Source organism: Oryx dammah, unplaced genomic scaffold, assembly GCF_014754425.2.
Source record: "Oryx dammah isolate SB20612 unplaced genomic scaffold, SCBI_Odam_1.1 HiC_scaffold_10, whole genome shotgun sequence".
Lineage (NCBI taxonomy): Eukaryota > Metazoa > Chordata > Mammalia > Artiodactyla > Bovidae > Oryx > Oryx dammah.
In genome coordinates, this window is record NW_024070194.1 from 43,961,217 (window position 1) to 43,974,576 (window position 13,360).

The 13,360-nt window shown below is 48.3% G+C and overlaps 1 protein-coding gene across 6 annotated transcripts in view; it reads right to left on the reverse strand.

The window, feature by feature from the left end:
- Window positions 1–13,360, reverse strand: part of RIN2 (Ras and Rab interactor 2) — a 202,200-nt gene that overhangs the window by 58,555 nt on the left and 130,285 nt on the right. For 4 of the 6 annotated variants that reach the window (XM_040247964.1, XM_040247963.1, XM_040247966.1 and 1 more), the window contains one exon: window positions 4,358–4,458. The exons of 1 other annotated variant lie outside the window; for it this stretch is intronic. In XM_040247964.1, coding sequence (XP_040103898.1) covers window positions 4,358–4,458 — 101 coding nt within the window. Of the gene's footprint in view, window positions 1–3,958; window positions 4,459–13,360 lie in introns of all 6 variants that reach the window. One more of the 6 variants, XM_040247968.1, reaches the window with a different exon arrangement.

Genomic DNA, 13,360 nt, shown 5'->3' on the forward strand with positions numbered 1-13,360 from the left:
AGTTCTACAAATTCGAATAAAGCCAGAGACTTCCCTGGTGGTCCAGGGGTTAAGAATCTGCCTTGCAACACAGGGGACACAGGTTCAATCCCTGGTTGGGGAACTAAGAGCCCCCACTCTACAACTAGAGAGTCCATGAGCCTCAAATGAAGGTCCCTGCAAGATGCAATGAAGATCCCACATGCGGCTGCAATGAAGACCCAATGCAGCCAAAGAAATAAATTAATATTAAAAAAAAAAAAAAACAGCCAGATGAGGGGACAGGAGAAAGGAGAGTCCATGGGTGACTGCTTCCTGTAGGAAGGGCATTCCAGGCAGAAGGATAAAGTCTGGGAGGTGGGAGCTTGCTTGGCCAGAGGCCCAGGGGCTGGAGTAGACAGATGGAGTAGGGGACACTGTCAGAAGAGATTTAGGGGGCGGGGAAGGGGTTGGATCCCCGAAGGACTGAAGGCAATGGTGAAGATTTTTGTTTTAAATGGAAAACTACTTTGAACGCGAGGGACGTGACTTGGATTCAGATGAACTAAAGTCAGATCATCCTCTTACTTAGATAACAGTTCAGAGGGACTTCCCTGGCAGTCCAGTGTTTAATACTCCACCTTCCAATGCAGGGAGTATAGATTTGATCCCTGGCCCAAATGCCGCGGGAGCTGTGCCAAAAATTAAAAAAAAAAAAAAAACAGCTCAGAGGTGGTGAATCAGAGAAGATAAAGCAGGGGCAGCAGGCAGGGTCTGCTGCAGTGGGGGTGAGAAGTGGTCCCACCCTGGATCTATCTTACTGGCAGAGCTGCCAGAGTTTGGAGATAGAGGGGAAGGCAGTTATGAGACAAGAGGTGTCAGGGTTGATGCATTTATGAAGGGAAACCAAGGGCTCAGTCCTGGTCTTTGTAAGTTTGAAATGCCAAGGGTCAGGCTGTGGGCAGCTGGATGCAAACACATGGATCCAACAGAGGACCAGCCTAGGGATGGATACAAGCTGGGAATGGGAATGTTCTAGAGGTGGGAATGCTCGTAATGATGGATGGATGAGATGGAGAGAGCTAAGAGGAAGTGGAACCAAAAAGATTCCATTTAACCTACGGTTGGATCATAAGCCACAAGCCTGGATGGGGTCACACAGAAAGTTGCTCTAGAGATGTCTCTGTAAACAAGATACTGTGGTTACCACATGCTGAGACTGGGCCAAGTGCCTCACAGCTATTAACTCAGTCTTCCTAACACCTCAGAGGTAAAGCTCTGTTATTGTCCCCATTTTACTGATATGGACGCTAAGGCTCCTATTCAGAAAGGAAAGGGGATGGTGCAGAGGCCGCTGGGGCCCCAGGGTCAGGTGGGCAGGGGGACGAGGAGGAAGCAAGCCAGTGGCAGGTGAGGTGAGAGGAGACCAGGGAGCCTGGTGTCCCCAATGCCCACGAGTGTCCCTGCAGGGGACAGAAAGTGGGAGCTGACCATGGATAGGAAAAAGGGACATCTTTACTTCCACTAACCTGCTTCCTTCTGAAATTAACTTCCTCCCAGTTTGAATGCAGGCAGCACATCTCAGTAGTGCTCTCAGCCCCTGAGACCCTGTCACCACCAGCAGTCCCAGATGTTCTCAGTGTCAGTGCAGTCCTGCCTGTGTTCATCTCCGCTTCCAGATGAGAGCGGCTCCTCAACTCACAGCCTGACCTGGCCTTTAAAGGAGCAGTAAAGGAGCACCTACGCTATGAAATCACGTTAACAATTCTGATCCTCGTATCTCAATTATTCCCGCTGTCGCGCTACATATTTTATTTTATGCATTTAAAGTATTATCCCGAGGAGGGGCTCCATGACACCCAAAAAGGCTTAAGACCTCCAGCTCATCTCAGTATTAACCACAGAGGAGCCACTGCAGGCCGGAAACTGCACCCTAACCTGGGGAGTCAGCGGGTATTTCACCTCGCATCCACCCAGATGCTTCCTGGTGACTGCCTGGGGCAGGTGACGTTAGCTCACAGCGCCCAGGCATCCTCACCATGGGTGATGTCACAAAGAAAGGTGACTGGGATGCCTTCCTGCAGCCACCAGAAGGTGCCCTGCCCACGTCTGGGGTAGGGGATGAGGGTGGGATGGGGTTGGGATGTGTCTTCTCTCTGCTGCTGCTGCTGCTAAGTCGCTTCAGTCGTGTCCTACTCTGTGCGACCCCATAGACGGCAGCCCACCCACCAGGCTCCGCCGTCCCTGGGATTCTCCAGGCAAGAGCACTGGAGTGGCTACAAGGCTCTCATTGGACTGGGTTCTGCTCCCCTCACTCCCACTGCTTCTCGGTCATCTGCCCTTCAGGGTGCTCTGTGCCAGGCTGACCCACTGTCTCCCTGGAACCACAGTCCTGCTCTGCCCTCATTTGCAAACAGCTCAGAGTCCTCCTCGCAGTACCTCTCCATCATCTGCCTCTCCTGACTTCTCCACTGGGCAAAAAGGAGGGGTTAACACTAAGTCCCTGTTCCATGCTCCAAACAGTCAGTGAGAGATCCCAGCATAGAATCCAGAGGCTTCTCAGGTGGGCTTTTTTCCATGTCACATGGGTCCCAAATCAGGAGAACTAGGCTCATGATAGAGTTTCCTTCAAGGGTCATTAGGAGACTCAATGAGTTGGCAGATGTAATATACTTACAACAGTGGTCCACATGTGGTAAACACCATACACGTTTAATCTTGGAAACATATGTAAAATAGATAGCCAAGGAGAATTTGCTGAATGACTCAGGGAACTCAAACCAGGGCTCTGTAACAACCTAGAGGGGTGGGATGGGGAAGGAGGTGCCACGACTGTTCAAGTGGGAGGGGACATGGGTAAACCTATGGCTGAGTCATGTTGATGTTTGGTAGAAACCAACACAACATTGTAAAACAACTATCCTTCAATTAAAAAACAAACTAAAAAAAGATAATCTAACTTTCCTGTTTCCCATTTTTAAAAGCCTTTAAAATTCATAAATTCAGTATCAACCAGTGTAGCATTCAAGAATAACTGACACTACATGAAGGAAAAAAAAAAGTTTTCGTGGAATGTTTATAGTCATTCTTAAATTTAAAAACCTTAAAGGAGATGTTAAGGGTGAAGAGAAAAAACCTGGCTAAAAGTTCCATGGAGTCTGGAACTAGATTGAACACGGGGCAGAAAATCTCTGGTCAAAAATCAGTGTGCATTTGTCCTAGTTTCTGGGGGGGAAAAATGAACCCACTAAAACTGTTCATACCAAAGTCAAGGGGAAGTCACAGAATGCCAAGGGGAGAACCATCTAGTCTACCTCCCGCATTTTTGAACAAAAGGAGAGGAGACACACAGCACAGAGTATTTGCACAGCTAAGTGGGGGACACATTCCTCCAGAGACTCAGGGTGTGGACCCACAGACTCTCAGCTGCAGGGTGGCAGCTGCAGGGTGGCAGGGTGCCGCCCTGGGTCAGCTGGTTCTCCCTCCGCTACAGAAGGAACAAGTCGGGCTGGTTTGAAAGTTGCCCTGACAACCAGATTCACCTGGTTTGCCTGCCTCTGCAGGACTCCTCCTGCCCAGCTCATGACTTGCAAGCAAAACCAATTCCAAAAATCTCACCCCCACACTGCACCAGGCAGCCTCAACCCCATTTCTTGAGAAAAAGGGGAAACTGCTAATGAATCTGGCCTCCGCAGCACGAAGTGTCTATGGCATTTTCTACTGACTATGCCCTCCTGTCCTTACAAAGAACTAGAGCTTCCAAGAACTGGAAAAGGTCTGGGGACTCTCCTCCAGCCTGCCCACTCCCAACCTCTGTATCCTCATTCTGCAGAAAATGCCAGTCCTTAATTACCTACTTAGACCTTGTGCGTTGTGAACACAACGTAACACAGGTAGCCAGTGCCTTTCTTCATCGCTTACAACCACATCCAATTTCCAATACGCTGGGTCACATTTCAGGCTAAGGGCCATGGAGGAAGGTGCTGGGGTTTTTTCTGACCTGAGAATGCAAAACGAGTCCATCCTCTTTAGTGCTCCCTTTAAACCTTCTGGAGACAGACACGGGCTACACTGAATTCTGTTTTGCACACGGAGGCTCCCGCTGCGTTACTGTTTCCATCACTGTGAGAAGGTGGAGGTGGCAGACAGAACTTTAGGTTTCCGGGTTCTGATGCCAAGAGGAATGGAGAAGGTGTAAAGTTCAAGTGCCTTCGGAGGGATTAACGTGAACCCAGACAACTGGTTCCTAGGCCACTCCCACCTCCTACAGAAGATTCTTCTGGAGTGGCCACCACACCCCCAGTTCCCAAACCTGCCAGGCGACCGGAACAGCTATCCCGGTGGCTACCAGGGTCACATCGCCCCCATCGCGTCCCCGATGCCTAATCGCCTCGGTCACCTGTGGGCTTCGGTGGGTCCCAGGCCATTTTCCAGGCTGACATCTGTCTGCACCATCTCCTGTTTCAGTTCGCCGATCTCCGAGGCAATTGTGTCAATGAGCTATTCAAAGACAAAAATAGTGTGACGTCAGGAAGTGGAAGAGGCGTGCCCAGAGCTGGGCAGCTTCAGCCACTTCAATAGGAGCACAGAGATGACCACTTTTCTTTTCTTTTTTTTAAAAAAAATATCCTGGCTTTTTGAATTTCCTTTACCCAGAGGAGGGGGGAAATAGGGAGGGAGCAGCTTCTGAGAAAGAGGAAGAACTTAGGTTTCGGTATCACCCTAAAATATGACATAAATAAAACAAAAATATGACGCCCAGTTTGCTTTCTCAACATGAAGTACAAAGAGGAATAAACAAATCTTGGCGAAACCAGGCTTCAACATTCATACTGTCAAAGTGAACAGTCAAAATGGATGCCCTGGATTAAACTTTATACCATCCTTATTCTGGTTACAGAAAGATGTCTATTTTGAAGATACATACAGTTGGCAAATCAACTTCCAATGACTTGTTAGGGGAAAGGGAAGAGAGAGGGTTGTTCGGGGGTAGGAGCGGGTGAGCAGGCAGTCAGGGAGCCGCAGGGGAAGAGATGGGGAAACGTGTCTTCTTCTTGGAGAAGACTTGTGTGGTCTTGCATTCCTTGCCTGCATGCTTGGGGAGAAGCTACATCTGACCCTGAAGTTTGGTCTGAATTCTTGAGCCCCCCTTCCTCCCCACGTCCACTCATTCAAAAGAATCTTCATGATGCTAATCAGGATCTGTGGAACAGCTACTCAAAGTGTCACTGCTCATTCATTTTTTTAAAAAATGTAGTTATTTTTTCATATGGGACTTCCCAGGTGGCTCGTGGTAAAGAATCTACCTGCACTGCAAGAGACACAGGTTCAGTCTTTGAATTGGGATGATCCCTTGGAAAAGGAAATGGCAACCCACTCCAGTATTCTTGCCTGGGAAGTCCCATGGACAGAGGAGCCTGGCAGACTGCAGTCCATAGCATCACAAAAGAGTTGGACACAACTTAGCGGCTAAATTAACAGATGTTTTCATATAAATGTTACTTATGTCAACAAGAAACCAATTAATATTTTTAAATAAACATTTAAATTATTTCTTTCCTAATATAGCAGATTTCTGTAGGCATAACCCACATGTCAAGCTCTCCATAATTTTTCACAGTGTAAAGGGGTCCCGGGGATAAAATGCTGGCGAATCATTATTCTAGCTTAAAGATGTTGTCGTCTTGCCTCAAGCAGCTTTTATCCCACCCAGAGAGACTCTGGGAGAAATTTCATTTTGAGTCTATGCTGCTGCTGCTGCTAAGTCGCTTCAGTCATGTCCGACTCTGTGCGACATTTTGAGTCTATAGGCTGTACCAAAATATTGACCCTCATCTATTCATTCATTCAGAATTTTATGGCTACTCACTTCATGCTAAGCACTCCATGACATTTCTCATGGAGATGATATTCTATCTGGGACACAGACCACAGCACTGAGCATCGAGAAGTTGCACAATGAAAAGAGAATTGAGTGGTGTTGTAGGTGGCAGCTGAAGGGTCACCCTAGCTATGGTGGGTGGTCAGGACAGGTCTTTGAGGAAGTGATGAAGCCCTGAATGAAAAGAGAGCCAAGAAAAGATCAGGGGAGGAGCCCTCCACACAGCGAGTCCCAGAGGCGAGGGAGGTTTGTGGAAAAGTGTGGTCTGCCTGCCACCAGCCCTTGTCCACCTTCTAGATTACAGTACCCTTGGGTTTGAGTTTTCAACTGAGAACCATTGGAGGGCTTTAGTAGGGGAATGGCCATTTTACTTGTTTTATGTTCTAAAAAGATCCCCTTGGCTGCTGGCTACACGTGGTTTGTAAGGAAAAGCAGCAAAAGTAGTTAGAAGGCAACTGCAATGGTCCAGGCAAGAGACGACGGTGGTGCGGACCAGAGTGGTATCAGAGAGAAGTGGGGAAAAACCAGGAATCACTGGACATGGAAGCTGAGAGATGGACTCAATGCGGGTGTCGGGGGAGAGAAGTCTCAAGGCCACTCCTAAGTTGTTGGCTTGAGCAATTAGATAGATGATAGTGCCTTTCACTGAGGAAAAAATGGGGAAGGATCAGATTTGAGGAAGAAACCCAGCTGGACACTGCACAGGTTAAGTTTTAACTGAGTTGCTTGTTGGTCATCAATTCAATGTATTGCTATTGCTATTGCTAAGTCACTTCAGTTGTGTCCGACTGTTCGACCCCATAGACGGCAGCCCACCAGGCTCCCCCATCCCTGGGATTCTCCAGGCAAGAAGTGGGTTGCCATTTCCTTCTCCAATGCATGAAAGCGAAAGGTGAAAGTGAAATCGCTCAGTCATGTCCAACTTATCGACCCCAGGGACTGCAGCCTACCAGGCTCCTCCATCCATGGGATTTTCCAGGCAAGAGTACTGGAGTGGGGTGCCATTGCCTTACTAAGGGTAGAACAACTTATACATTTGGAAGTCACTGGAATAGGTCACTGTGACAAGGAGAGACTACCTATGGGGGGTGGGGAGGAGGGAGAAGGGGCCCCAGCAAACAGCTGTGTGCACTCTCAGCACTTAGAAGTCAGGGGACGGGGGGCCAGCCAAGTCCATCCCCTTTGTGTGTGACTGGGGTGCAGGCTGTAGGTGGAGCTTCTGGAAGCACTGGGGCCTTAGAAGAGGAGATAAGGGGATTTCCTTTGAGACACATTCCAGAGGCAAAAATTAAAAGTCTGACAATGTCAAATCCTTGAGGATGTGGGAAAACAGGAGCACTCACATGTTGCTGGAGGCATGTTTGGCGAGCACGTTGGAAAGTGGTGTGTGGTACCTTATAGAGACACAGACTCCTGTGCACATGCTTGAGAGAAACCCACACCCCTGGGTGAGATGAGAATACTGGCCACACCACCATTTGTAAGAACACCAAATTATAAGCACCTAAATGTCCACCAATTGGAGACATCAGATAAATGGAGGTATAGAATACTCCACAGCAGTTAAAATGAATGAACTAGGACCTCCCTGGTGGTCTCGTGGTTAAGACTCTGCATTTCCACCACAAAGGGCATGGGTTCAATCCTGGATTAGAGAAATAAAATCCCATAAACCTGCCCGGCCCCATAAACCTGCCCGGCGAAGGCAAAAAAAGAAAAAGAACCAGATTACATACATCAACACAGGCAAAAGCTCAAACAAGTTTTCATAAAAGCAAAAAAAAGTGAAACAGATTACACTCAGTATATGAACTTTAAGCAAAATCGTACTGTTGAGTGTTTGTAGATATATACATGAAAATAGATGACTCCAAGATGCAGTATAGGGTTAATCATCCTAGTTCTCAGGAAGAGAAGTGGATGGAGGTGTGCACAGTGGGTGGAGGTGTGCACAGGTGCGTGGAGGTATGAACAGGTAGATGGAGGTAGGCACAGGTAGAGCATCTCAGCCACCTGCAGCACTTCATTTCTTAAAGTGGCAAAATGATGATACTGGACGGAGCTAGTGATGCATGTAATACGTGATCTTCTGTATGTTTAACTGACTTTGTCATCAAACTTATTAGATATATAAGAAAAAGGGTGAATATGTAGGAAAATGGAAAAACGAAGGACAAAAAAGGTGGGAGTGAGTGGGGTGAGCTGGGGGTGTCTGAGTATCTGTGTGGGGGTCCCCTCTCCCCTTTCTAGGGCAGGAAGGTCACACATGGCCCATGAGGGAGCAAGCAGGCATGCCCTGGGAAGGCCCAATCTTGACCTCCGGCAAATCTCAAAGGGAAGATTCCCACCCCAGAACGTTCATCCTTTCTGCCCTCAGTCTCCTTCACGGCCATCATCACGAACTGAATGGCTTTCCCTGAGAGAAGCAGCTGACCCCTCCAGCCAGCTCTCTCTGTCCTGAACACACACTACAAACTGTGGTTGTCACTCAATACACCCAGATGGTAAACCACAGGTGACACCCCTTATCTGTAAAGCAGAAGGGAAGGGCCGGGACCCCAAGACATGAAGGTGGATGACCACAGAGTTTGCCCTGGCTGGATGACTCTGGGACGCTCTGGCTGGATTGAGGGCGTTTTCACCCCCCTCCATCTCCCCTCTCCACCCCTTTTGACCCCAACTCATCCATTGGATAGCACAGATTTACCTGACGGATGGACCAGAGGCTAAGGTTCCAGAGCCAGGCCTCCAGCAACAAGAGTCATCCTAAATTGTCTGCTGCTCCCTGAGGTCAGCCCCGAGGTCCCTGATGGGATGTAAGCTGCTCCCCACCACTGTTCCCAGATACAGGTGTGTTTGATTGGTTTTAATTCTGGCAGATGTTTGACCTCACCCGTTATGCTCTCATGTTCTTCCAGATTTCATTCTTTGAGGGCAAACAGGGATAACTTACCACCCACCGAAGGGGGAGCAGTGTGAACCGAAGTTTTAGCCTTTTCCTGTGTTAAAGCCAACAGCAGTCAGTTTCAGTGTAAACTGCTTCATCAAAGATTCTCCAAATCCACTTACATAACCTGAGACCCCAGCACATCTGGGTCTCGGTTAGAACTCCTCCAGGGGACAAGGGGCTGCCTACGCATGTGCCAAGCTGGAAGCCAGTGTGGCTTTCCGCAACCCTGTTTGGCCGCCCTGGGCATGTGCGGATGCCCGAGGGGGTGGCAACACAGCCAAACGGCTGTTACTCAGTGAATTGGCACCAGAGATGGGCCTCAGGTTTCAGGGCACAGAGCTGGTGGGATAGTAGTACTTGTTCAAAACACAGTAGCTATGTTCTCTCCAGAAAATCCCACAAGCAGCAACACGGTCAGGGCACAGAGAGCCTGCCCGGAGAAAGTCAGGGCACGGCCTGTGTTCTGAATACCCCTCAGGCCTGGTGTGCGGAGCAGGGAGATGGCTGCTGGTAGGACTAGCCGCTTCTGCAGCCGCCACAGGGGTAACAAGCCTGGGGCTGGGTCTCTGCGTCCCTCCCTCATTCTGCTCAGAAAGCCAGTGCCCCCGCCCTGGGGTCCAGAACAAAGCACAGGAAGTATTCCGTGGGATGAGTTTCACCCTACCCTGCAGCCAGGCCAAGGGCAGGAGAATTCGGGAAGCCCCAGGTTCTTTCCCAAGATCACACCCAGGGCTCGACCGGGACAACATGGGACCTGTGCAGCTCCAGCACAGAAGTCTACACTGATGTGGACCACTCTATAATTATTTTGGGTGGGAACCTGTCGGGGGAACCTCACCATTGGGGCCACACTTCCAGCAGCAGGGGGTACAGTGTGTGAGGCAGCCCGCTTTGCATTCTCTATCTGACAGAGAAACCAGTGCTTCCTACCTTATCAGTAAACAATGATGTCACAGTCATCAGCGATTTCAGCCCTCCAGGGCACTCAGGAAGGAGGAAAAATACCTGAGCTCTAACAGCCATCAGATTGCAACCACTCCCTTCAGTGAGCCCAAGGGAGCTCAGTTTAGTTCAGTGGCTCAGTTGTGTCCCCTTGGACCGCAGCACACCAGGCCTCCCTGTCCATCACCAACTCCCAGAGTTGACTCAAACTCATGTCCATCGAGTCGGTGATGCCATCCAACCATCTCATCCTCTGTTGTCCCCTTCTCCTCCTGCCTTCAATCTTTCCCAGCATCAGGGTGTTTTCCAGTGAGTCAGTTCTTCACATCAGGTGGCCAGAGTATTAGAGTTTCAGCTTCAGCATCAGTCCTTCCAATGAACATTCAGGACTGATTTCTTTTAGGATGGACTGGTTGGAGCTCAGGATGTGGGAAAAAAAAAAAAAAAAAACCACCCAGGACACTGGCCCCAGATAGTTGAGATGCATATGAAAAGAATGATTTCAGTGAGCCCAGACTCCTGCACTTCCCATATACAGAAAAGCACTAAATTCCTTGTGATATCTGGTTCTCTTTAATTCACAAAAATACTTTTGATGTTCAGACTACCTACCCTTTGTTGCAAAACTTCTATATAACCTGGCTCCTCACCGATCTCCTTACCCCGCTCCCCTGGAGCAATTTTCTCAAGACTACTTGAGATGCTACCTCCTGGGCTTAAGTCCTAAAAATTTCCGTCGAATAAAACGTAACTCTCATCTTTTAGGTGGCGACTATTTTTTTTTTAAGTCGAAAGAGCAGTGGTGAGGACCCCAGCTGTGGCTCAGAAAGACCTTCCTTCCAATCCCAGCCCGACCCCTGTCAGCTGAGTCCTGAATCCCTCCGTACCCACTTATTCCTGAACCCCTGATACTAGGGCTGGGGTTTGGGTGAGTACATAGGATGACAAGATGAAAACATCTTGGAGCCTGCCCCTAAATGCTCTCACATTTTCTTCCTAATTTAGTCCTCTCTTTATATGAATGGTGACCCGCTAGGAAGCAGAGAGCTGATAAAGCTGACACTTAAAACAGACTCATTCACCTCCCTGCCTGCAAAGAGGCCGTTTCATCCCCACTACAGAAGATTAGTGTTTCTGGACTCCAACCCTCCTTCTGTCTGTCTGCCCCAAAGTCTCTAAGCTCGAGATCTGCCCACTAGATAACAATTTTCCCCAATGACCTGATGGACCAGGAGAGAAGTTGTCTGACACCCTTGCTTGCAGGGTAGGCTGGAGGGAGGGGAAAGGAGGGACTCAATCTTGCTTTCTTTATTTTAGAGTTAGATAAGAGGAGAGAGATTCTCTTGAAGGTCAAGTAAAAAAGAAAGCGCTTATAGAGCAAGTTCTGATACAGGAATTCCAGGACTAACTCAGGAATGTTATCAGCGGTTCTTGAAAGGATGTGTCACTGACAGATGAAGACTTGAATCCTAGGGTGTGGGAAAAGTCAAGTGCCTGACTCCCAGCCATGGAATTTCTATTCCCCAAGTGCATTGAGTTGGCCTTGGGATATGATGGGCCTTGAGAATCTTATCAGCTCTGTGGGCTTAGACCCACCTCCAGGTCACAAACAACCACTGACCCTCACAACTGCCTTTCCTGTTTCCGCTGAGCTGGCGGAGCCTCCAGGTCTAGTGGGCACACCCCATGCTGGAGTTTTCCTAAAGCAATCTGGAAAATAATTGGCTTGTTACAAACTTTCAGAAGATTTTTGCCCCCAGGAACTGTCACCATGGAAACAAGTAATGAAGGCTGCTTGCCTTCACTTGTGGAGGAGTGTCTGGGGACTGACACTGGAACATCTTGGAATCTGGCCCTTTTTTTGTTTTTATGTGTTAGTTGCTCAGTCATATCTGACTCTCTGCGACCCCGTGGACTGTAGTCCCCCAGGCTCCTCTGTCCTTGGGATTCTCCAGGCAAGAATATTGGAGTGGGTTGCCATTTCCTCCTCCAGGGGAATCTTCCCAACTCAGTGATTGAACCTGAGTCTCCTGAATTTGCAGGCAGATTCTTTACCATCCTGGAGAAGAAAATGGCAACCCACTCCAGTATTCTTGCCTGGAAAATCCTAAGGACAGAGGAGCCTGGTAGGCTACAGTCCATGGGGTTGCGAAGAGTCGGACAGGACTGGGCGACTTCACTTTCTTTACCATCTGAGCTACCAGGGAAGCCCTCTCCCAAGAGTGTTTGCATTGATGTTTGTGAAATTTTAATTATAATTACAGACATAATACATATATATATTTCCATGAAATCATGGGTTATTTGTACTTTCCTGGTGGCCCAGTGCTTAAGACTGTGCTTCCAGGGCAGGGGGTGGGGATTCCATGCCTGCTCAGAGAACTAATATCCCAGTCCCCAAAGATTACTGAAGCAGTGGATAAAGAGTATCACCTATCATGTCAGTAAACAAAGGATGTCATGGCCACCAAGCCCTCAGCCACTGTAGCTCCCAGATCGTGCACCTTGAGGGGATTCAGGGTGGAGAAAACCAGGATATGAAGGTAGATAGAAAGATGCACACCAAGACGTGATTTCAACGAGCCCAGACTCTTGCTTCTTTCCCATAGGAAAGTGCTAAATTCATCAACTAGAGATGTCTTTTTCTTTAATTAACAGTAATATTTTGATGTTCCAGCTACTTGTTTTTTGTTGTAAAAACTCCTGTGTATCCTGGCTCCTCCTTTACCTCTTTGGAACAGTCCCTCAGAGCTATCTGAGAGGCCATCTCCTGGGCTTAAGTCCTTGGTATGTCCCCTGAATAAAACATAATTCTCAACTTTTAGGTTGTGCATTTTTTTCAGTCGACATAGTTAAAACTAATCTCCCTTGACTACTGCCACTAACCCCACCTACTCAGAAGGACTCACAATGATCAGTTTTGTGTGTATCATTCTTTTTAAAACATTTTAATTAATTAATTAATTTTTGGCTGTGCCGGGTCTTCGTTGCTGTGAGGGCTTTTCTCCAGCTGTGGCGAGCAGGGGCTACTCTCAGTTGGGTGTACAGGCTTCTTGTTGCGGTGACTTCTCTTGTCTCAGTGCATGGGCTGTAGGGCCCATGGGCTTGAGGAGTTGCAGCTCCCAGGCTCTAGAGCACAGGCTCAGTAGTTGTGACGCACAGGCCTAGCTGCTCTGCGGCATGTGGGATCTTCCCAGACCGGGGGTCAAACCTACGTCTCCTGCACTGGGAGGCAGGGAAGCCCAGTTTTGCGTGTTTCAATCTTGAATGTTATCATTGTGCGCTTTTTCTGCAAATGGAATTGTACTGATGTACTGTCCCATAGCTCGCTCATGCTCATTTCACCTAAGAAAATGTTGATACATGAATACTTGGTTAATTCTTTTTATTTTGTTTACTTTTAATTTTTCGTCTGTGCCGCATAGCATGTAGGCTGTGAGTTCCCCGACCATGGATTGAATCCTCCCTGCTCTGCATTTGAGTCTTAACCACTGGACCACTAGGAAAGTCCCACCCTTGGTTAATTCATTTCAAGTGGGAATGGTTTTCCACCAAAGGGATAAACCATGCAGGGATATATCTAGGAATACCCCATGTATCCATTCTACTTTGATAAATGCTTAGGTTGT